The sequence below is a fragment of the Pelobates fuscus genome, chromosome 1, assembly GCF_036172605.1.
Source record: "Pelobates fuscus isolate aPelFus1 chromosome 1, aPelFus1.pri, whole genome shotgun sequence".
In the NCBI taxonomy this organism is placed as follows: Eukaryota; Metazoa; Chordata; class Amphibia; order Anura; family Pelobatidae; genus Pelobates; species Pelobates fuscus.
In genome coordinates, this window is record NC_086317.1 from 318,884,576 (window position 1) to 318,907,401 (window position 22,826).

The window sequence follows — 22,826 nt, forward strand, 5'->3', positions numbered from 1 at the left end:
TTTCAATTATTTTCAATTTTTAGTGCTAGCAAATAGTGCGGACGCGCAGGTCCCAACGGGTAAGGTCCAAAACTTTCAGAAACACAGTTGAACATGTAAGCACAGAGTGGTGACACGCAGGTCACGTAGTGTCAACAATGGCAATTAATTGTTGGACTCGCAGGTCCCATACACCCAAAGTATTTAGCAGTTTTCCGATATGATAAATTGGTAGATAGTGTGGACACGCAGGTCCCCTTGTACCCAAGGTTGGTGGTCTTAATGAGGTACTACAAGCCCTATTCATGCGTCGTTGCAGGTTTATGTGTTTGTCGTCTTGGCTCGTTGGCCTGTGGACGATATGCGGTGGCATGGTAGGGTTACCTGTGGGGCGGGTGCGGAGGCTATTGAGGCTGGCAGGTTTCTGTGCGGCACAACAGTCCAAGGCCTCATGCCTTGTGGGTCTCGTACCTGTCGCCTGTCGTGAGGTGCATGTTTGTAGGGTATGATAGTGTTGCATGATTCGTAGACCAGTGTCGCAGTGGCCAGTTGGCTTGGGTACTACGTTTAGGCGTGTCTCAGGTGTCTGGGTTGGTGAGGGTCACTTCTAGTCTCGGGTCTCCTGCGCGTGTTTGTCGGTGATTGTGATTGATGGGTACACGGTGCTTGGACCGTGTCTGCTTCGCCACTTACTGCCGTGTGGCGTCGTACCTGTTACGGTGTCGTGTGTGCGCAGCTGGGGACCTACTTGTCAGTTCTGCCCTCGTGTGTGTCCCCTTTCTGTGGGTAACGCTTCTACGTGTTGTTGTGGTCCTGCGTGTGTCACTTTGTGTGCTGGTGATAGTCGTAGGTGGTCGTACACCAGATCTAAGTGTTGGATAGTGTGGGCTGTAGCGGTGTGTGTGTAGTGTGTGAGGATTTAGGGTGGGGGTTCTGTCTGTAGGAGGTCGGGTCTCTGTCGGGGTGTGTCATCGTCTGCAGTCACTTGGGCCTCATATCTGAGCCTATGTGCAAAGTCCGTTTTGGAAGTCGTCAGGAGCCAGTGTGTCCAGATTTCTAGGTACTTGTCGGAGGCATTGGTGGCGCACATATTGAGTTCTTCCACTGCTCTAAGTTCCTCCATTTGGGAGAACCAGGTCGTCAGTGGGGGCGTAACTGTCTGCTTCCAGAACTGTGGGAGCACCTGTTTGGCTACGTTTAGGATTCGTATGGTTAGTGATTTCTTGTAGCGTGATCTGGGGGTCTGTGTGTGGTGTAGGAGCATGGCCTCGGGTAGGAAGGGTGGTGGTGCGTCAGAAAATGTTTGGAGGAGACCGTGTATGCCCTTCCAGAAGGGTCAGATTGCCTCACAGTCCCACCAGAGGTGAAGTGTGGTGCCTGGTGCAGTGTTGCATCTCCAGCAGAGTTCTGAGTGCTCTGGGTTAATAGCGTGGAGTGTGGTCGGGGTGCAGTACCAGTTCGTAAGGAGCTTAAATGCCGTTTACTGTGTCTTGCTGAAGACTGAGCAGTGATGTGTTAAGTAGCACATCTTCTCCCAGTCTCCCTCAGTGAATGTTTTGCCGAGTGTCTGTTCCCATTTCCCCTTGAACTTCGGTAGTTCTGTCGGGGTTTCCCTCTGAAGTGTGGAGTAGAGGAGGGAGATCCCGTGTGGTTGGGGGTCTGGGTCCATGCAAAGGCGTTCAAACGTGGTGGGGTTTCTCGTCAGGGCCGTGCCTCCTGGAAGTGTACGTACATAACTGCGTAGTTGACTGTATTTGAGGTGGTGTAATAGTGTGGGGGTGGTTCCCTCCATTAAGTCAGGGAGTGGTTTGCAGTCCGTCCCGTCAAGTAGGTGGTGTAGTTTGGGGTTGACATGGTGTAGCAGGTCTCTGAATGCGTTGGGGTCTGAGCCTGGAGGGAAGCTGTCGTTGTAAGTCAAAGGGAGGAGTGGGGATGGGTACGGCGCTAGTCTGTATCTTTTTGCCACCCTCCTCCACACCTGCAGCGTTGCTGCCGTGCAGGGAGAGCATTGTCCTCCCCTCCCCCCCCCACTTGCCATGGTAGGGTGGACAGTGGCCTCCCGGCCTCTGCTTCTTCCGCCTCTTTCCAAGGTTTGAGAACTTTCCCTTTGGACCACTCCATGACTCTCTGGAGGTGGCAAGATTCGTAGTACAGGGTGAGGTCCGGCATAGCTAGGCCTCCCCTGTCTTTAGGTAGCGTCAGCGTGGACATCCTGACTCTTGGCCTGCGTTGGTTCCAGACATATCTGCCTATTGCTTGTCTCAGGGTGGAGAAGAAGTGTCTGGGAACAATGGTCGGAAGGGCCTGCAAAAGATAAAGTAAGCGCGGGAGAAAATTCTTTTTTATAACTTGGATCCTGCCTAACCAGGAGATATGTGGGTGCGCCCAATCTGATAAGTCTCGTCTGAATCTATCCAATAATGGGGCAAAGTTTTCTTTGTAGATGTCTGTAGCCTTCTTGGTCAGCCACGTACCAAGGTATTGGATCTTGCGGCCCGCCCATTGGAACGTGTGGCTCTGTCTCAGTGGGACGGCCCTAGCTTCGGGTACGCTAATATTTAGGACATAGGACTTGCTAATTGTATCTTTATGTACAACACTTTTTGACTTTGTTTACCCTCTGATGGCTTACGTACATGTGGAACATTTTTGGATTTCCTGAGCGATAATGGGGCTGACTAGTTCCTCCATTTGGGAGTTGAGCCTTGTGGAAAATGTGTCAAGTGTAGATACCTCCAAACATCCACAAGCCAAAATTGGTCCTGAAGTTGGCCCTAGGTTGAATGCACTGGATTAGACTCTCCCAATATTGGACATATCCATCACGGGGCCAAGAACATTGTTGCAGTTCCTTCTATGTTGAAGTTCAAATATTTGTCTTGGGGCAAGATTGAGTACAAATGAGTATAAATGTATAGGGGAAAAAAAAGTTGTTGGTTTCATCAGAAGAATGAACATTTAATGTGTATGGACCAGTGTCAATAGTTAGAGATAGCATTGTATAGCTACCCCAGGGTAGACACAGGGTAGAGTGGATGGTATAAAAAGATTTATATTTTATCAGTATACGAATTCCATACTTCTAAAGGAAAAGGGCAATGAGATACAATCTTCTATCCAAGAGGATTTAAGAATGTTTGAAGGCTCAGAACAATGGGTTTTGTGGAGAAAAGTAATGCCTGGTTTAAATAAAGTAAAGCCTGGTTTAAATTTAGAGAGGAGGGCAACTATATTTGTCCTCTTAAAGGGAATCTCCAGTGCCAGGAAAACAATCTGTTTTCCTGGCACTGCAGGATTCCTCTCCCTCCCACCCCCCAATCCCCAGTTGCTGAAGGGGTGAAAACCCCTTCAGTGACTTACCTGAGGCAGCGACATGTCCCACGTCGCTGCCTGCTCCTCCCCCGCCGCTCCACCTTTTGCCTACGTTGGCCGGTGGGCGAGACTGATCCCGCCCACCGGCCGAGGAGACCTAATGCGCATTAGCACACCCCATAGGAAAGCATTGAAAGCGATTTTCCTATGGGGAATTGAGCGACGCTGGAGGTCCTCACACAGCGTGAGGACATCCAGCGACGCTCTACCCTGTGCTATAGAGCAGGAAGTTCCCTCTAGTGGCTGTCTAATAGACAGCCACTAGGGGAGGACTTAACCCTGCAAGGTAATTATTGCCGTTTACAAAAAACTGCAATAATTACACTTGCAGGGTTAAGGGTAGTGGGAGTTGGCACCCAGACCACTCCAATGGGCAGAAGTGGTCTGGGTGCCTACAGTGTCCCTTTAATGGGAGAGATTACAGTCTCCATATTTCATGAAATTAGGATTGAAAATTATTTTAGGCAACAATTTTGGAGAGTGCTGCTCTTTTAAATATTTTCAGGGCATTTACGTCAACACATGAGCACTACAGCAGCTCTCAATCCTGATTTACAGCTTTGTTATGATGCACAGTGGTAGGTAAACTGAGCATTCCGTGAATTGCATCTATATTGAACCCCAAACTCTATCGAGTGGGAAGGCTGCAAGATTGACCTGTCCCAGTTGATTAGGAATCCCAGGTTTTGAAGAAGGGCCAGCGCCCAGGAGAGATGTTGACTCAAGCGTTGAGAGGTCGTAGGTTGATTACTGGTCTCGTACCCCCACCTTTCTTGGGTACCAAGAAGATGTTGCTTAGGAAGCTGGGGGCGGTAGCTGAGACCTTGTATATTGCACCTTTCTCTTTTAATGTGCAAATCTCTTCTGCTACTAGACTTTTGGCTCGTGGAGAAAACACAATCCGATGTGCTAATGAGAATTGGATCGGTTGTTGTACGAATTCGATGTGGTAGCCTAGAACGGTCTCTAGGACCCAGACATCTAAAGTTAGTTTGTGCCATGCATCCAGAAAATGGGACAATCTGCTCCCCACATATGATAGGGAAAGGGTGTGTAATGGAAAATGACTCACCATAAGGCCGACGGCCCTAGGAGGATCCCCTGGTTCCGCGTGGGTGCCACGACCAGCCCCTGGTCGGGAAGAATGGTGACGGTACTCTGGGTTCTGGAGGGTGGAATCTCGTTGTGGCGGAGCCTTGGTAGTCCCGGTACAAAGTCTGAGAGGAGCGGCCAGACAGACGGCCCCACCAAAACCTTCTGTGAGAACATTTGCTTCATACTATTCTGTGCCTTGTCTAGTGCCGTAAAGGTGTTGACATATTTGCCCAGAGTTTTAACAAAATCGGCTCCGAATAGGAGACCTTTTGCCTTTGTGCCAGGCTCAGATATTGCCAGGTTTATTAGTTTAATTTTTTTTTATCAATATGGCTTTACGCCGTTTAGTGGCCAAAGCAGTGTTGGTGTTTCCAATCAGGCAAATGCCTCTCTGGATCCATCCCCTGATGGCCAATAAATCTATTGGGGTCCCCTCAGTTAGGGCTGTTTCGACTATGTAGAAAATCTTGGCTATAGGCCCGAGTATGTCCAGGACCTTGTCCTGACAATGTCTTAGAGAATAGTCCAGACCCTTTTTGGCCTTCCATCCCGGCTTACCAAGAAACTGGGCGGTCTTGGGATCCACTTCGGCCATGTCTGGGACCGTAGGGTGTGGGCATTCCGCCCTCAGTTTACTCCTCGTGGCCTTATCGAGGGGCTTCCTCACCCTGGTTGCTATATAAATGGCTACATGGGTCGTGGGGTACCAGTCAGCCGAGCGAGGGTTATGCAGGGCATCAGGGTGAAAAAGGGGTGTACCTTGGGGGTCTAAGATGGCGGATTTGTCCGCCTCCTGCTCAGCTTCTACAGCTGACGGTGCAGTCTCGCTGCGTTCTGGGGGAAGAGTCATCCGAATAAACTGGGTCGATGGCATCGGACCCGTCTGAAACCTCCTCTGAGTCCGAATCAGAGTCAGACAAATCAGGTAGGGCTTTTGCCCTCTTCCAAGTCCGCATCGCTTTTGCCCGGTTGGGGGCTCTTTTACATGGGAGCACCATGTCCTCAGTCTCAACAGGGCACAACCTGCCCGTCATACTAGTTTTGGAGGCAGTACTTATTAAATGGTGTGATTTTCTTGTAGCCTTGCGGCCGCTAGGGACCATCGGCTTGCTATCAGAGGCCATAGCGGCCGGATGCCATGATAGCGGAGGAGATAGACATCACTCCCATGGCATTGTAAATGGCCTGTGTAACAGACTTGCTCATGGTCGCATCCAGGGGCGAGTGGAAACTCCTCTGAGTTCATGTGGTCCTGGGATGCCTCCTCTACGCCACCAGGGGCGGTATTGCCAGCGGACACAACAGTTGTGCAGTACCTGCTGGGCTTAGTAGAGGTGTTAGGAGCAGTAGCCTGTCTGTCAGAAGGGGATTGCATAGTGGCTAGGTACTGTGTATATACAGGGACAATACCAGATGAAATATGGCACAAGTCAGTATGGCACCAAAATATATGGCACAGGTCAGAATGGCACAACTTAATGTGGTATATATATCAATATGGCATACTTTAATATGGCCTAAATCAAAGTGGTACAAGGTACTAACGCACCGAGCAAGAAGGCACAAATAATATGACAGCTTACCGAGTGTTCCCTCAGGAATGGCCCCTGGGGAACACTGGTAGACTGCCTGACACCCCAACCAGCCCTTTAGCTCGCACCCCTCTTTGAATGAGCGGCGGGAGAAAAACGCGACAAAGTTGCCAACCACAAGATGGCTGCCGCGATGCGCGGGAGCGAACTGCGCATGCGCGGGTGGTCCTGGTAATGGCTTTTATGGCCGCGATTCGGCGGGCGGCTGGGGGCTCGTTCTGAGATGGGGAGTGGGGGGGACCTCGGAGCCCCGAGGGCGTCCCCCAAGTGGTGGGAAAAAAGAAAAAACGGGTTATAAACAACCCGACCGGCAGTGCAAGGTGGAGGCTTGCCCCAGGGTAGGGACAAGGACCCTGCACTGAAATATGACGCACCACATTACAAATACATAATACAGGCAAATAATGTACTAGGCAAGAACAATAGTATTAACCAAAGGTAGTAATAACAACAGAAAAACCAATAAAATAATATTAGGGTAAAATATATTACTAATGAAACAGTAAAATACAATACAATTTTTAAGAGCAGAAAAATTACGAGGTACTTAGCTGAGGCAGCAGCAAAGAAAGAGGAAGAGAGGAGGTCACGTGACAGGATATTACAGATGGTGATGATGTAATGTGTTAACTTTCTTTGCTGCTGAGGAATAAAAGCAAGAGATAAGCCTAATACTCGCCTCCGTGTCCTTAATAAAATCAATCTGGTCATTTACAGCTTTGTTATGATGCACAGTGGTGGATACATTGTCCTTGATGTCAGCTGTGTTACAGACAGGCGTTCTGCCATAGCCACGCTATTACTCACCCTGTATCAGACCTTCAGATATGGGCAGGTTTGAACATACATTTTGTTAAAATGGTATGGTTCAGTTAGAAGTGATGTCCAGCAGTAGAGGGAGCAGTTAGCCTGTCAAGATAGAGTGACCGTGCTGGAACCAATGGGTTACAAATATTGTAACTAAATAGCTTTTTAGATATAAGTTAAGAGCAAAATGCACACTTTGAATTAATGCTCTAGCTGCTTTAGTGTTAAACTACATTTTGTATGCAAGTATATAATCATCAAATAAATATTCATAATAAGAAGATTTGTTCATTTAGTCAAAATATCAATATATGTTGCCTTATGGTGATTGTAAGTTTCTGGGACCTAGTAGTTTACCATGAACACAGTGAGTGAAGTCTCCCCCAGAAGTTCTCACAACATGCAAGTACTCTGTTGGATGGTAAGCAAACCACTATCAATATTAATAAACAAAATGAAAATGTGAGATGTGAGGGCAGGTAGCTCAGGATCAATGTTATGAATAAGATAGGACAAAACATTGCACAAAAGTAGCTAGTAAGGGCTGGGTTAGGGACTGAGTTCAAGCAGTGATATATGGCATCCCTGTCTTCATATAGTAATCTATAGCATCCCTGTCTTCATATAGTAATCTATAGCAGCAGTTCCCAAAGTGTGGGTCGCGACCCACTGGTGGGTCGCAGGGCGATTCCCAGTGGGTCGCGCTGACCCACACATCCAGGGCCGCCGGCAGTCAGGCAGACTGACACCAGGAGGGAGCCCGGCGGCCTGCCCTGTATGCCGCCGGGCTCCCTCCAATCAATCTGCCCAGCAGCTCCGGTCTGCAGCTCCGCCGGGTGCAGAACTGCAGACTGTGTGATAGAAGTCTCGCGAGCTCCCAGAGCGTTACCATGGCAACACTCAGGGAGCTCGCGAGATTTTTATTACACTGTCTGCAGCTCTGCACCCGGCGGAGCTGCAGACCGGAGAGTTACCCCACTGGACCACCAGGGAGACACTGGACCACCAGGGAATTAAATTAAGGTAGGACACAGCCCCCAAATCCTGACCCCTAATGTAAATAATTTTCTCCCTACCCCCCCCCCCCCCAAACTGTAACCCCTTCACTCCCTTCCCCTCCCCACCCTGTAACCCCTTCACTCCCTGCCCCCTCCCCACCCTGTAACCCCTTAACTCCCTGCCCCCCCCAACTGTAACCCCTTCACTCACTGCCCCCCTCCCCACCCTGTAACCCCTTCACTCCCTGCCCCCTCCCCACCCTGTAACCCCTTCACTCACTGCCCCCCTCCCCACCCTGTAACCCCTTCACTCCCTGCCCCCCCAACTGTAACCCCTTCACTCCCTGCCCCCCTCCCCACCCTGTAACCCCTTCACTCCCTGCCCCCCCAACTGTAACCCCTTCACTCACTGCCCCCCTCCCCACCCTGTAACCCCTTCACTCCCTGCCCCTTCCCCTCCCCACCCTGTAACCCCTTCACTCCCTGCCCCCTCCCCACCCTGTAACCCCTTCACTCCCTGCCCCCTCCCCACCCTGTAACCCCTTCACTCCCTGCCCCCCTCCCCACCCTGTAACCCCTTCACTCCCTGCCCCCCCCAACTGTAACCCCTTCACTCCCTGCCCCCTCCCCACCCTGTAACCCCTTCACTCTCTGCCCCCTCCCCACCCTGTAACCCCTTCACTCCCTGCCCCCTCCCCACCCTGTAACCCCTTCACTCACTGCCCCCCTCCCCACCCTGTAACCCCTTCACTCCCTGCCCCCTCCCCACCCTGTAACCCCTTCACTCCCTGCCCCTTCCCCTCCCCACCCTGTAACCCCTTCACTCCCTGCCCCTTCCCCACCCTGTAACCCCTTCACTCCCTGCCCCCCTCTCCCCACTGTAACCCCTGCCCCCCACACTGTAACGCCTGCTCTCCCTGCTCCCCCACTGTAACCCATTTTCTTCCTGCCCCCCCCACTGTAGCCTTCTCTCCCCCTGCCCCCCCCACTGTAGCCCTCTCTCCCCCTGCCCCCCACTGTAGCACTCTCTCCCCCTGCCCCGCCCTGTAGCCCTCTCTCCCCCTGCCCCGCCCTGTAGCCCTCTCTCCCCCTGCCCCCCACTGTAGCCCTCTCTCCCCCTGCCCCCCCACTGTAGCCCCCTCTGCCCCCACTGTAGCCCTTTCTCCCCCTGCCCCCTACACTGTAGCCCTTTCTCCCCCTGCCCCCTACACTGTAGCCCTTTCTCCCCCTGCCCCCTACACTATAGCCCTTTCTCTCCCCTGCCCACCCACTGTAACACTTTCTCCCCCTGCCCGCCGCCCACTGTAACCCTTTTTCACCCTGCCCCCCTACACTGTTACCTTCACACACACTCCCTACCACACGGTCACCCTCACCTGTCTCTGCGTGTATGTGTATGAGTCTCCTTTTGTGTCAGTGTGTGTGTATTTGTGTGTCAGTGTGTATCTGTTTACATGAGTGTATGTGTATCTGTGTGTAGGAAAATAAGTGTCATTGTGTGTGTATCGCTGTGTCAGTATGTGTATGTGTGTGTCTCTGTATGTGTGTATTTGTGTGTCTCTGTATGTGTATACACTGCACACATACTCTATGCAAAAAACATGCTTACATCCAAACACACATTGTGTATATGTATATTTTATATACACAATATACACACACTGCATCCACTACACACGCACTGCAATCAAACGCAAACATTACATACAAACACACCCATGTATTAAAACACCAAAATGATATACGAACACCCCTTCATTCAAACACCGACACTACACACAAAAAGCACACCTACATTTAAAGTCCAGCACTACATTCAAACACCCCTGCGTTCAGACGCAAACATTACAAACAAGTACACCACTACATTCCAATGGCAACAGTACATACAAACACTCCCATACATGCACACACATACTTAAAGGACCACTTCAGCTTAATTAAGTGGTCTGGGTGCCAGGTCCATCTAGGATTAACCCTGCCTGCTGTAAACATAGCAGTTTCAGATAAATTGCTATGTTTACAAATGGGTTAATCCAGCCTCTAGTGGCTGACTCATTGACAGCTGCTAGAGGCGCTTCAGTGCTTCTTACTGTGATTTTCACAGTGAGAAGACACCAGCGTCCATAGGAAAGCATTGAAAATGCTTTCCTATGGACTGGCTATATGCGCGCACGGCTCTTGCCGCGCATGCGCATTCAGCCGATGACGGCTAAAGGAGGAGAGTCCCCAGCGCCAAGGGAGCCCGGCGCTGGAGAAAGGTGAGTTTTTAACCCCCTTTCTCTCCCTTCAGCCTGGCGGGAATGGGACCCTGAGGGTGGGGGCACCCTCGGGGCACTTTAGTGCCAGGAAAACGAGTTTGTTTTCCTGGCACTATAGTGGTCCTTTAATACACAAACATGCTTACATTTAAACGCTCAAACACTGCTCACAAATATAACCCTGCAACGATGGACAAATGGTAGATTCCCAGCAGGCATAGCATTGTTGAAGTTCTCCGACAGGTGGAGATCTACCTTTTGGCCACAATTGCACTAGAGGGGGCCCCAGAAAGCATACTTGCACCAGGGCTCTCTCTACATTAGTTCCACCACTGGGATAATCAATGTGAGGGGCCTGGATGAGCAGGACACAACGTCTGATTCTGACTGAGTCTGTGAGTAAGCAGTTGTATGCCTCTAAAACTGATTGCCATGATATGCCAAATTATGCCTCTAAAACTGCCATGATATGCCAATTTTATGCATCTAAAGCTGATTGCCATGGTGTGCCAATTGTATGCTTTTAAAGCTGATTGCCATGGAGTGCCAATTTAATGCATCTGACTGTTTGCCAATTGTATGCCTCTGAAGCGGATTGCCATGATGTGCCAAGTTTGTGCATCTAAAAGTGATTGCCATGATATGCCAAGTGTATGCATCTAAAGCTGATTGCCATGGTGTGCCAAGTTTATGCATCTAAAGCTGATTGCCATGGTGTGCCAAGTTTATGTATTTAAAGCTGCCCTGATGTTCCAATTGTATGCCTCTAAACCTGGTTGCCATAGTGTTCCATTTGTAAGCCTCTAAAACTGATTGCACGGGTGTGCCAATTTTATGCACCTAAAGTTGCCATGATGTGCCAAGTTTATACATGTAAAACTGATTGCCATGATGTACCAATTTTATGCATCTAAAGCTGCCATAATGTTCCAATTGTATGCCTGTAAAGCTGATTGCCATGGTGTGCCAATTGTAAGCCTCTAAAGCTGATTGCCATGGTATGCCAACTGTATGCCTCTAAAGCGGATTGCTATAGTGTGCCAATTGTATGCCTCTTAAGCTGTTTGCCATGGTGTGCCAGATTTATGCCTCTAAAAGCAATTGCCATGGTGTACATCTAAAGCCGATTGCTATGGTGTGCCAATTGTATGCCTCTAAAGCGGATTGTCTTGGTGTTCACTTTTTCAAATATGCATTAAAAAAAGCAAGTGGGTCTCGAAAAATTACCATTTTGAAAAGTGGGTCTCGGGCCATAAAAGTTTGGGAAGCCCTGATCTATAGCATCCCTGTCTTCATATAGTAATCTATAGCATCCCTGTCTTCATATGGTGATCTATAGCATCCCTGTCTTCATATGGTGATCTATAGCATCCCTGTCTTCATATGGTGATCTATAGCATCCCTGTCTTCATATGGTGATCTATAGCATCCCTGTCTTCATATGGTGATCTATAGCATCCCTGTCTTCATATGGTGAGCTGTAGCATCCCTGTCTTCATATAGTGATCTATAGAATCCCTGTCTTCATATAGTGAGCTGTAGCATCCCTGTCTTCATATAGTGATCTATAGCATCCCTGTCTTCATATGGTGATCTATAGCATCCCTGTCTTCATATGTGATCTATAGCATCCCTGTCTTCATATGGTGAGCTGGTCCATCCCTGTCTTCATATAGTGATCTATAGCATCCCTGTCTTCATATAGTGATCTATAGCATCCCTGTCTTCATATGGTGAACTGGTCCATCCCTGTCTTCATATAGTGATCTATAGCATCCCTGTGTTCATTTGGTGAGCTGTAGCATCCCTGTCTTTATATGGTGAGCTGTAGCATCCCTATCTTCATATAGTGATCTATAGCATCTCTGTCTTCATATAGTGATCTATAGAATCCCTGTCTTCATATAGTGAGCTGTAGCATCCCTGTCTTCATATAGTGATCTATAGCATCCCTGTCTTCATATGGTGATCTATAGCATCCCTGTCTTCATATGTGATCTATAGCATCCCTGTCTTCATATGGTGAACTGGTCCATCCATCCCTGTCTTCATATAGTGATCTATAGCATCTCTGTCTTCATATAGTGATATATAGCATCCCTGTCTTCATATGGTGAACTGGTCCATCCCTGTCTTCATATAGTGATCTATAGCATCCCTGTGTTCATTTGGTGAGCTGTAGCATCCCTGTCTTTATATGGTGAGCTGTAGCATCCCTATCTTCATATAGTGATCTATAGCATCCCTGTCTTCATATAGTGATGTTTGGCATCTCTGTTCCTGCAGCTTTCAGGAAGAAAGAAAAAACACAGTTGTGACACAGGCATATTCTGTGATCTTGCAAAACAGGGACCCAAATTATTTCTTTAGCAGATGAATACAATATCGTAGTGCCATGGCCATTCACTTTTCATATTTGCTTTTCGAAATTAAAAAAAAAAAAACACTTTAGAAGAGACTTTACAGCCATGTATGCAAACAAAATGCTACAAAATGCTGGTTACTGCTTTAAAGATGTTTAATTTTCTTTATAGTGGCACTTGGACAGATTGGCAATTTCTTGGCATACACTGCTGCTCCCGCAGTGCTGGTGACTCCTCTTGGTGCTTTGGGCATTCCATTTGGGTAAGTGAACTGAGACTGTTAATTATTTAAATTACAAAGCTTCACTTTGTAACTATGCTTCTAGCAATTCAATAATGCCAACCAAGCTTCTGTTTATATAAATGTTTATTAATATTTATTTTTCACATAGCTTAAGATTGGACAAGTTTAATTAAGATCTGAATCTGATACAATGCTTACCTCAAGCCCTATCTCATGGGGTAAGCATTAGCATATCTTTACGTGGTGTGGACAATGTTGTGTAGACACAGTAAAGCATGTCATATTAACAAGCCAGAAAATAAGTTAGCTGTTCATGAGCTATCAATTTACTAGCTCAACTCAGTCCTATGTATATTGTAAAGTACTTTTTCTGTCTGATAGATTTTCTTATCTATCCTAAACTCCTATGGCTTTCCAGCCCTGTATTTATATGTGATTTACATACCAAATCAAATTACGTGTTATCCATGAAAACATAGCGGCAGAGTGACACATGTTTATGTTTTGATTTACAACCTTTTTATATTCTGTGACACATTTTGTCTTTCATGTCCAATAGGTCTCTTCTAGCTTCTTATATATTGAAAGAGAAACTTAATTTTCTTGGTAAATTGGGATGTCTTCTCAGCTGTGTGGGCTCCATTATTCTGGTTATACATTCCCCAAAATCAGAGAGCATAACGTCACGAGCTGATCTTGAAGAAAAAATGACCAACCCAGGTAAGGTACTATTGCTGATATTATGTAAAATAGCTTACCCTGCATATATAAAGCATATGCAAAATCAAACTGAAAAACTCCTGTTTTTTCAGACCTGTCAACTTTTAAAGGATCACTATAGTGTCAGGAAAACAAATCGGTTTTCCTGACACTATAGTGCCCTGAGAGTGCCCCCACCCTCAGGATCCCCCTCCCGCTGGGATGAAGGGGTTAAAACCCCTTCAGCAGCTTACCCTTTCCAGCGCTGGGCTCCCTCGGCGCTGGTGACTTCTCCTCCCCCACCGACGTCAGCGGAGCCGAATGCGCATGCTATGGACGCTCTGCGCGATGGAGGCATAATATGCCTCCAGCGTCGCAGATGCGCCTCTAGTGGCTGTCCGGAAGATAGCCACTAGAGCCTGGCTTAACCCTGCAATGTAAACATAGCAGTTTCTCTGAAACTGCTATGTTTGCATCGGCAGGGTTAAAACCTGAGGGACCTGGCACCCAGACCACTTCATTGAGCTGAAGTGGTCTGGGTGACTATAGTGTCCCTTTAAGTTCTGAAATTGGGTGATGGTTGAGGTTGTTTTAGTGTGTGGCCATGGCACAATCACCATCACAGACATGGTCCCCGCCCACAAAAGGGGCATGTTGTTCAATGTGCATGCACACAAGGATGACAGACTGCTTTAAGACTCATTCATGGACTTAAAATGCATTGAAGTTAACTTAAACGAACAGTATAGTATCAGGAAGACAAACATGTATTCCTGACCCTATAGTGTAAAAATCACTATCTAGCCCCTTTGCCCCACTTAATATAGAAAAATCTTACCTTTATTACAGTCTGCTTGTGCTCTTTCTGTCCCTGATCTACCTCCTTGGCAGTGATGATCTGAGCCAATCACAAGGAGTTGACATTGTGAGGTTGCCAAGGAGGTGGGGCAGGGGCCAAACGCCACCATGCCCAATAAGCATTTCCTCATAGAGATACATTAAATCAATGTATCTCAATGAGGAAAGTTCAGTGTCTCCATGAATAAGGTGGAGATACTGAATGTCAGTGCTGCACAGTGTGCAGCACTTAACCAGGAAGCACTTTTAGTAGCCATCTGAGGAAAGGCCACTGGAGGTGTCCCTAGGCTGTAATGTAAACCCTGCTTTTTCCTGTGAAAAAAAGTGTTTACTGCAAAAAGCCTGCAGGGACTGACTATACTCATTAGAACAACTACAATAAGCTCTAGTTGTTCCGGTGACTGTAGTGTCCCTCTAAAGTGAATCACTTTAAACTTACCATTTGCTATTGTTTCCTCCTAGCTTTCTCTTCCAGTCCTGTTCTTCTTTTCTTCATTTCTGATCTATTTCTCTATAAAAGATAGGACAAAGTAGAGACTAATTTGTATTTGTATAATTGTATTTTTTTCTATGCCTGATGAATGTTGACAAAGGGTGGAGCTTAAAAGGACACATAGTCACCAGAACAACTACAGCTTAATGCTGTTTATCTGGTGTGTATAGTATGTCCCTGCAGACATTTTAATGTAAACACTGCCTTATCAGAGAAAAGGCAGTGTTACTGCCTAGGAACACCTCAGACAGTCACTAGAGGTGCTTTCTGGGTCAGTGCTGCACAATGTTCAACGGCTCCACACTCAGCATGGAGATGCTGAACTCTCCCAATAGAGATGCATTAATTCAATGCATATCTATGAGGAGATGCTGACTGGCGCAGCGCAACGTTTTTGCTGTGCATACGCCATAGCCGCACAATACTTTCCTATGGGAAAGCATTGGACTGGCTGAAATCATCAAAACCAATGATCTCAGCCAAGGAGGTGGGCTCTCCGCAAGGAGACCTGCATGGCGCTGAAAACAGTGAGTGCAATATATTTTTCATGGGGGCCGGTAACCTAAACTGTGCTTTCACACTGTGTTCCTGACACTATAGGGTTTATTTAAGGCAAGCTGCACTTCCTTTGTTAGCCTGACAAGGTTGAAAGGAAGTAGAGCTTGCCTTAACCCCTTAAGGACCAAACTTCTGGAATAAAAGGGAATCATGACATCACACATGTCATGTGTCCTTATGGGGTTAAAGTAGTCCTTCCTTTTTCTTCGGTTTTAAAGAGAAATAGATCAGAAATGAAGAAAATAAGTACAGAATCTGAGAGAGGAAGAAGAAACAATAGGTGACAGAGCCACTTTAAGTGCACCTCACGTGCGGGTAAAAACTTGCTTATGTACACTTTCCCTCAGTCCTTCCAACCCTTGAGACAATATAAGCTGTAGGGTGATTGGAGCAATTGAGGGAAAATCAAGTTTTGCTTGGCAGTCTCATGTGACATGACAGGTCTGTTTTTGTCAAACCAAGAGGGTATTCTTCTGCACACTAACCCTTTCCTATTGTTAAAGATAACATAATAAAGCTTCAATATGACTAGCACCAGTGCTTGGAAGCATTTGGCTGCACCAAATCACAGTTAACCCTAAGTTAAGCATAACTTTATTTTTTATATTATTTGCTCATTCTTAGAACCCCCTCTATTTCTATTCCATACATCGACTCCTTGTTCAATGTGGTATTGGCTGTACCTCACTTACAAGGCATTTGTTTAGCTGAAATTATAACTTGGGATTGCTTGTGTCCTTTATTGGTTGTATTTTTATTAGTACCAGGGCTTTTATCATGGGCCACAGGTCTTTACTTATCAAGGACAAAACGGACGGCACTGTCTATTTTGTTCTTGTTACCCCTTTATTACTGATACATACCCAGGGCCGGACTGGCCCACCGGGATACCAGGAATTTTCCCGGTGGGCCGCGGCACCTGGGGGCTGCTGTGAGCAAGTATGTGCCACCGGGTGGCCGGTCTGGTGGCACACAATCTGAGGGGGCCGGCCGCATTCCGCGGTTCCTGTGCTGGGAATTGTGGGAACCGCGAGGGAGCATGGTACAGAGACATGCTCCTCCCTCCTCCATCAGCCTTCAGCGAGTCTGCATTAGTGAAAGGAGTGCCGCCGGACCGGCGAGGCTGCCACCCGGTCCGGCGGCTCCAGCGCGGAATGCGGCCGGCCCCAGCCCCACTCACTACTCAGGTAAATGGGAGGGGAGGGGGGAAATAAAACAGAGGGGCACATGGAAAGGATGGGGGAAAGAGACAGAGGGGGGGATAGAGAGATGTGGAGGGGGGAAAAGAGACACAAGGATAGGGGGGCAAATAAAACAGAGGGGCACATGGAAAGGATGGGGGAAAGAGACAGAGGGGGGATAGAGAGATGGTGGAGGGAGGAAAAAGAGAGGGGGGGAGAGAGAGACAGAGGGAAAGGGTGGAGAAAGAGACAGAGGGGAAGAGAGAGACAGAGGGAGAAAGGAGAGAGACACACAAGGAAAGGGGAAGAGAGAGACAGAGGGGAAAAAGAGAGACTGGGAAGGAGAGGGTAAACCCCCCCCTCCCCCTGCCAGACGATCTCCCTCCCCCTTCCACAGGCACCTTGCGGGCAGCCGGTAGGGGAGGGAGGGAGAGAGGACCCAGGAGGTCAGCCTGCAGCTCCACTGTGTCCTTCTCGCACGAGCACAAAGCGTTGCCGCGGTTACCACAGCAATACTCCGGCTCTCACGAGAGTGAACTCTAGCCCTGGAGCTATGGGCTAGAGTTCACTCTCACCACGAATTCCTGGTGGTCGCAGTGTTGAGAGTGAACTCTAGCCCCATAGACACACTGCCCCCCCACACACACCATACACATTCACACACTGCCCCCACACACACTGCCCTAACACACTGCCCTAACACACACACCATACACATTCACACACTGCCCCCCATACACATACTGCCCCCACACACACACCCTACACATTCACACATTGCCTCATACACACACACACACACACACACACTGCCCCCATGCACACATTGCCCCCCATACACACACACACACACACACATTCACAGCCCCCCCATACACACATTTCCCCACACGCTACGCATTCACACACTACACCCCCCCCACACACATACACTGAACCTTTCACACACACTGCACCCCTCACACATTGTACCACTGCTCCTATACCCTACTACAGCCCCATATCCCAGCAAACCCCAGGTAAGTTGTCAAACTGTTCTTAAACGGTTTGACTACTTACTACTTACTCTGTGAGGGGGTCCCGGCACTCCTTGCACACAGAGCAGTAGTGGTTATTGTGCATGGATTTGTTCTTTAAATAATCTACAAGTGCCCCTCCCGGGATCAGGCTCTGGATCCTCCACTGGTATATGACATGTATATTAATGTGTGTATTAGTTACATAGAAACATAGAAACATAGAATGTGACGGCAGATAAGAACCATTCGGCCCATCTAGTCTGCCCAGTTTTCTAAATACTTTCATTAGTCCCTGGCCTTATCTTATAGTTAGGATAGCCTTATGCCTATCCCACGCATGCTTAAACTCCTTTACTGTGTTAACCTCTACCACTTCAGCTGGAAGGCTATTCCATGCATCCACTACCCTCTCAGTAAAGTAATACTTCCTGGTATTATTTTTAAACCTTTGTCCCTCTAATTTAAGACTATGTCCTCTTGTTGTGGTAGTTTTTCTTCTTTTAAATATAGTCTCCCCCTTTACTGTGTTGATTCCCTTTATGTATTTAAATGTTTCTATCATATCCCCCCTGTCTCGTCTTTCCTCCAAGCTATACATGTTAAGATCCTTCAACCTTTCCTGGTAAGTTTTATCCTGCAATCCATGAACCAGTTTAGTAGCCCTTCTTTGAACTCTCTCTAAGGTATCAATATCCTTCTGAAGATAGGGTCTCCAGTACTGTGTACAGTACTCCAAGTGAGGTCTCACCAGTGTTCTGTACAATGGCATGAGCACTTCCCTCTTTCTACTGCTAATACCTCTCCCTATACAACCAAGCATTCTGCTAGCATTTCCTGCTGCTCTATTACATTGTCTGCCTACCTTTAAGTCATCAGAAATAATCACCCCTAAATCCCTTTCCTCAGATGTTGAGGTTAGGACTCTATCAAATATTTTGTACTCTACCCTTGGGTTTTTACGTCCAAGATGCATTATCTTGCACTTATCCACATTAAATGTCAGTTGCCACAACTCTGACCATTTTTCTAGTTTACCTAAATCATTTTCCATTTGGCTTATCCCTCCTGGAACATCAACCCTGTTACATATCTTAGTATCATCCGCAAAAAGACACACCTTACCATCAAGACCTTCTGCAATATCACTAATAAAAATATTAAAGAGAATGGGTCCAAGTACAGATCCCTGAGGTACCCCACTGGTGACAAGCCCAAGCTTCGAATATACTCCATTGACTACAACCCTCTGTTGCCTGTCACTCAGCCACTGCCTTACCCATTCAACAATATTCGAATCCAAACTCAAAGATTGTAGTTTATTGATAAGCCTTCTATGTGCAACAGTGTCAAAAGCCTTACTGAAATCTAAGTAAGCAATGTCTACTGCACCACCCTGATCTATAATTTTAGTTACCCAATAAAAAAAATCAATAAGATTAGTTTGGCATGATCTCCCTGAAGTAAACCCATGTTGTCTCTGGTCTTGAAATCCATGTGTTTTTAGATGTTCAACAATCCTATCCTTTAACATGGTTTCCATCACTTTCCCCACTACTGAAGTAAGGCTTACTGGCCTATAGTTGCCCGACTCCTCCCTATTACCTTTCTTGTGAATGGGCACAACATTCGCTAACTTCCAATCTTCTGGGACTACTCCTGTTATCAATGATTGGTTAAATAAATCTGTTAATGGTTTTGCTAGTACACCACTAAGCTCTTTTAATAGCTTTGGGTGTATTCCATCAGGTCCCATTGACTTATTTGTCTTTACTTTTGACAGTTGAAATAGAACCTCTTCCTCTGTAAACTCACGTGTAATAAATGACTCATTTATCCTTTTTGTTAACAGAGGTCCCTTTCCTTCATTTTCATCTGTAAATACCGAACAAAAATATTCATTGAGGCAGTCAGCTAGACCTTTATCCTCATCTACATACCTTCCTTCTTTTGTTTTTAATCTAACTAATCCTTGTTTTACTTTTCTTTTCTCATTTATGTATCTAAAAAAAGTTTTGTCCCCCTTTTTTACTGACTGTGCTATTTTCTCTTCTGTGTGGGATTTGGAAGCTCTTATAACTTGCTTAGCCTCTTTCTGCCTAATCTTATAGGTCATTCTGTCTTCCTCACTCTGGTTTTTTTTATAATTACTAAATGCTAACTTTTTGTTTTTTACTATTTTGGCCACATCTGCGGAGTACCACAGTGGTTTCTTGAATTTTTTGCTTTTACTGACAAGCCTAATGCAATTTTCTGTTGCCTTCAGTAGTGCAACTTTTAAATAATCCCATTTATTTTGGACTCCATATAAATTGCTCCAGTCTGATAATGACTCCTTTACACATATTCTAATTTTAGAAAAGTCTGTTTTTCTAAAGTCTAAAACTTTTGTTTTTGTGTGGTGTGACTCAGTCACTGTTCTTATATTAAACCACACTGACTGATGATCACTGGATCCTAAACTTTCACCTACAGTAATATCTGATACCAAATCTCCATTTGTTAACACTAAATCTAGTATGGCCTCTTTACGAGTTGGCTCCTCAACGACTTGTTTTAGAGACAATCCCAGTAGGGAGTTTAGAATATGTGTGCTCCTGGCACAAGTAGCTATTTTTGTTTTCCAATTCACATCAGGAAGATTAAAGTCACCCATGATGATAACTTCCCCCTTCATTGTCATTTTAGCTATTTCTTCAACTAGTAAATTATCTAACTCTTCAATTTGTCCTGGGGGCCTATAAATCACACCTACACGAGTTACTGTGTGATTACCAAATTCTAACGTAACCCAAACGGACTCTATGTTCGCCTCACTAACCTTTATTAGGCTAGATTTTATGCTATCCTTTACATACAGGGCCACCCCTCCCCCTTTCTTGCCTTCCCTGTCTTTTCTATATAAAGAGTACCCTGGTATTGCTATGTCCCAGTCATTTTTCTCATACCATGTCTCGGTAACAGCGACTAAATCTACACTATCAGTTGCCATTATTGCCACAAGTTCATGGATCTTATTCCCTAAACTGCGAGCATTTGTAGACATTTTAGACAGTTATTTTTATATATATATATATATATATATATATATATAATATATATATATATATAAAAAATTATGTCTATTATATTTACACATATATTAATGTACATTTATTTTTGCATAATACACAGAGAAATGTCATTAATGTGGACCATATGTAATGAGCAGATATTGGCCCAGTCTTGTTGCTAGGTAGGTGCATACTCCAGCACAATAACATATTTAAAGTGAAGAGCGCACCCACAGGACTTCAAAGTAAACAAGATAACGTACATTTTTTACAGTTGTGCCCAACATACATTCACCATTTCAGTCCCATTACCAAGCTTTCCTTAATATGTCATGGTAGTTGGACTGAAACATTGATTACATGCGAATTTTAAGTTCTCTTTTCTAACTCTGTATCTGCACACTATGCTGGCGCAACGCATTATGGGGCTGGTAAAAAAAAAAATTCCAGGGCTGCTTTTAATGCCCAGTCCGGCCCTGTACATACCTTATCTCTAAATAACTTTTTTATACTGATGTCAAGGTAAAGGTGTTTTGGCATATTGTGCCTAGACTCTGGTGTGTTTAAATTGTCACCTTGGAACAATATCTCCAAGGTGTGGGAAAAAAAAATGTTTTAATTCATCAGGGAAAACGCTGCAATGTTTGTTGCCAATTAGTGATGCTAAAAGAATGCAGATTGATTTGTATTTCATTCCATGGTGTCTAAACAATTATTATGTCGTGGTGTGGAGATTTACAGTATTAATAATACGGATCATTCTTTCTTTATTAGACCAGTAGTATTTCACACCTTTATGGGAGCAAACCTATAAACCAAATTATAGATTCCGGACAATATATATTATACACTATATGATAGCAATGTATAGTTTTACAACAAAGAAAACAAGTCTTTACATCTGTTTTATTTTTTCTTTCAGTATTCCTGATCTACCTCGGTGTTGTTCTTCTGGTGCTGATCTTGTTGATATTCTGGATAGCACCAGTTCACGGGGACAAGAACATAATGGTTTACATTGGTGTTTGCTCACTGTTAGGCACCTTCACTGTGCCCTGCACTAAAGGTATTGGGTTGGTTGCCCAGGATGCATTTAATAGCAGTCCAACTAGCACTAGAGCCACTTATGTTTTCCTGACCCTCGTAGCAGTGTTGGGCTGCAGCATCCTCATTCAGTTTAGATATATCAACAAAGCACTGGAATCATTTGACTCCTGCATATTTAGTGCCATCTATTACGTAACATTTACGACGCTAGTCCTGCTGGCAACAGCTATCCTCTTCCAAGAATGGAACAAAGTGGGAGCAGTTGACTTTTTGGCTATTGTTTGTGGATTTACCACTATATCCACTGGAGTCGTCCTAATCCAGATGTTTAAGGAGCTCAGTGTCACTTTCCGAGAGCTGAACAAGATAACAGAAAAGACAGAATAATACAGAGTGGCAAACCTAATTTTATTTCTATTTCAACTAAAAACTGACCGTACTAATAATTCCTCATATTTACTTTGGAATGTGACTAAACTCATATAAGTGAGCACATAAATGCGTCTGGATATTTTCACCATAAATATAGAAATCGTGTGTTAATCAAAAGTAAAGTAATTACAAGCTTAATATTATTTGACCTAGACCGGAGTGATAGATGCTTGAATACTGTTTTACAGATTGCTTTCTTCCCGGGGCTTGGCTAAGGTCACATCTTACATACATTGCATAAGCACAATGTATCTTACTGCTGCTAAAATGCACAGTGCAGTCTCCATTTACACAGCAATGTGTACCTGGAAAATCATTGTGCGATGTCATGAAGAAATGCAACTAAATCAAAATGGTGGGTCCATGGGGATTCTACATAAGAAGTAAATTGTAATTACAGGATTGAGTAGAAACCAGTATTGCAACAGCATCAATGCAAATAATTATATTTGACCTATTACAGTATTGTGTTTTTCTAACAATTTCCCTTTATGATCTCTGGTGTCTCAGGTAATCTGCAGTCTTATTTATCAATAATTATGTTTTAGGTCAGGGATATATATATATATATATCAGTCGTTTTGTTTGTTTGTAAGATCCATAGTTAGTAAAAGAAAAATGAAGAAACCTGCAAGTTGTTGAGAACAATTTTAATATATTTTCCATAAATATATATATATATATATATATATCTTTCCAATGTCTGAAGAAAAAAGGAACAGTCACGTTCCTGTTTTTTCATGCCATAATATAATATAAACACTAATTCATAGTTTAC

General features: G+C 45.5%; 1 protein-coding gene across 1 annotated transcript in view; it reads left to right on the forward strand.

Moving 5' to 3' along the window:
• Nucleotides 1-22,597, forward strand: part of NIPA1 (NIPA magnesium transporter 1) — a 40,351-nt gene extending 17,754 nt beyond the window's left edge. Inside the window, exons 3-5 of the mRNA XM_063459286.1 lie at nucleotides 12,639-12,729; nucleotides 13,271-13,431; nucleotides 21,492-22,597. Of these exons, the coding sequence (XP_063315356.1) occupies nucleotides 12,639-12,729; nucleotides 13,271-13,431; nucleotides 21,492-22,003 (764 nt within the window). The 3' untranslated portion in view covers nucleotides 22,004-22,597. The remainder of the gene's footprint in view (nucleotides 1-12,638; nucleotides 12,730-13,270; nucleotides 13,432-21,491) is intronic.
• Nucleotides 22,598-22,826: the final 229 nt, after the last annotated feature.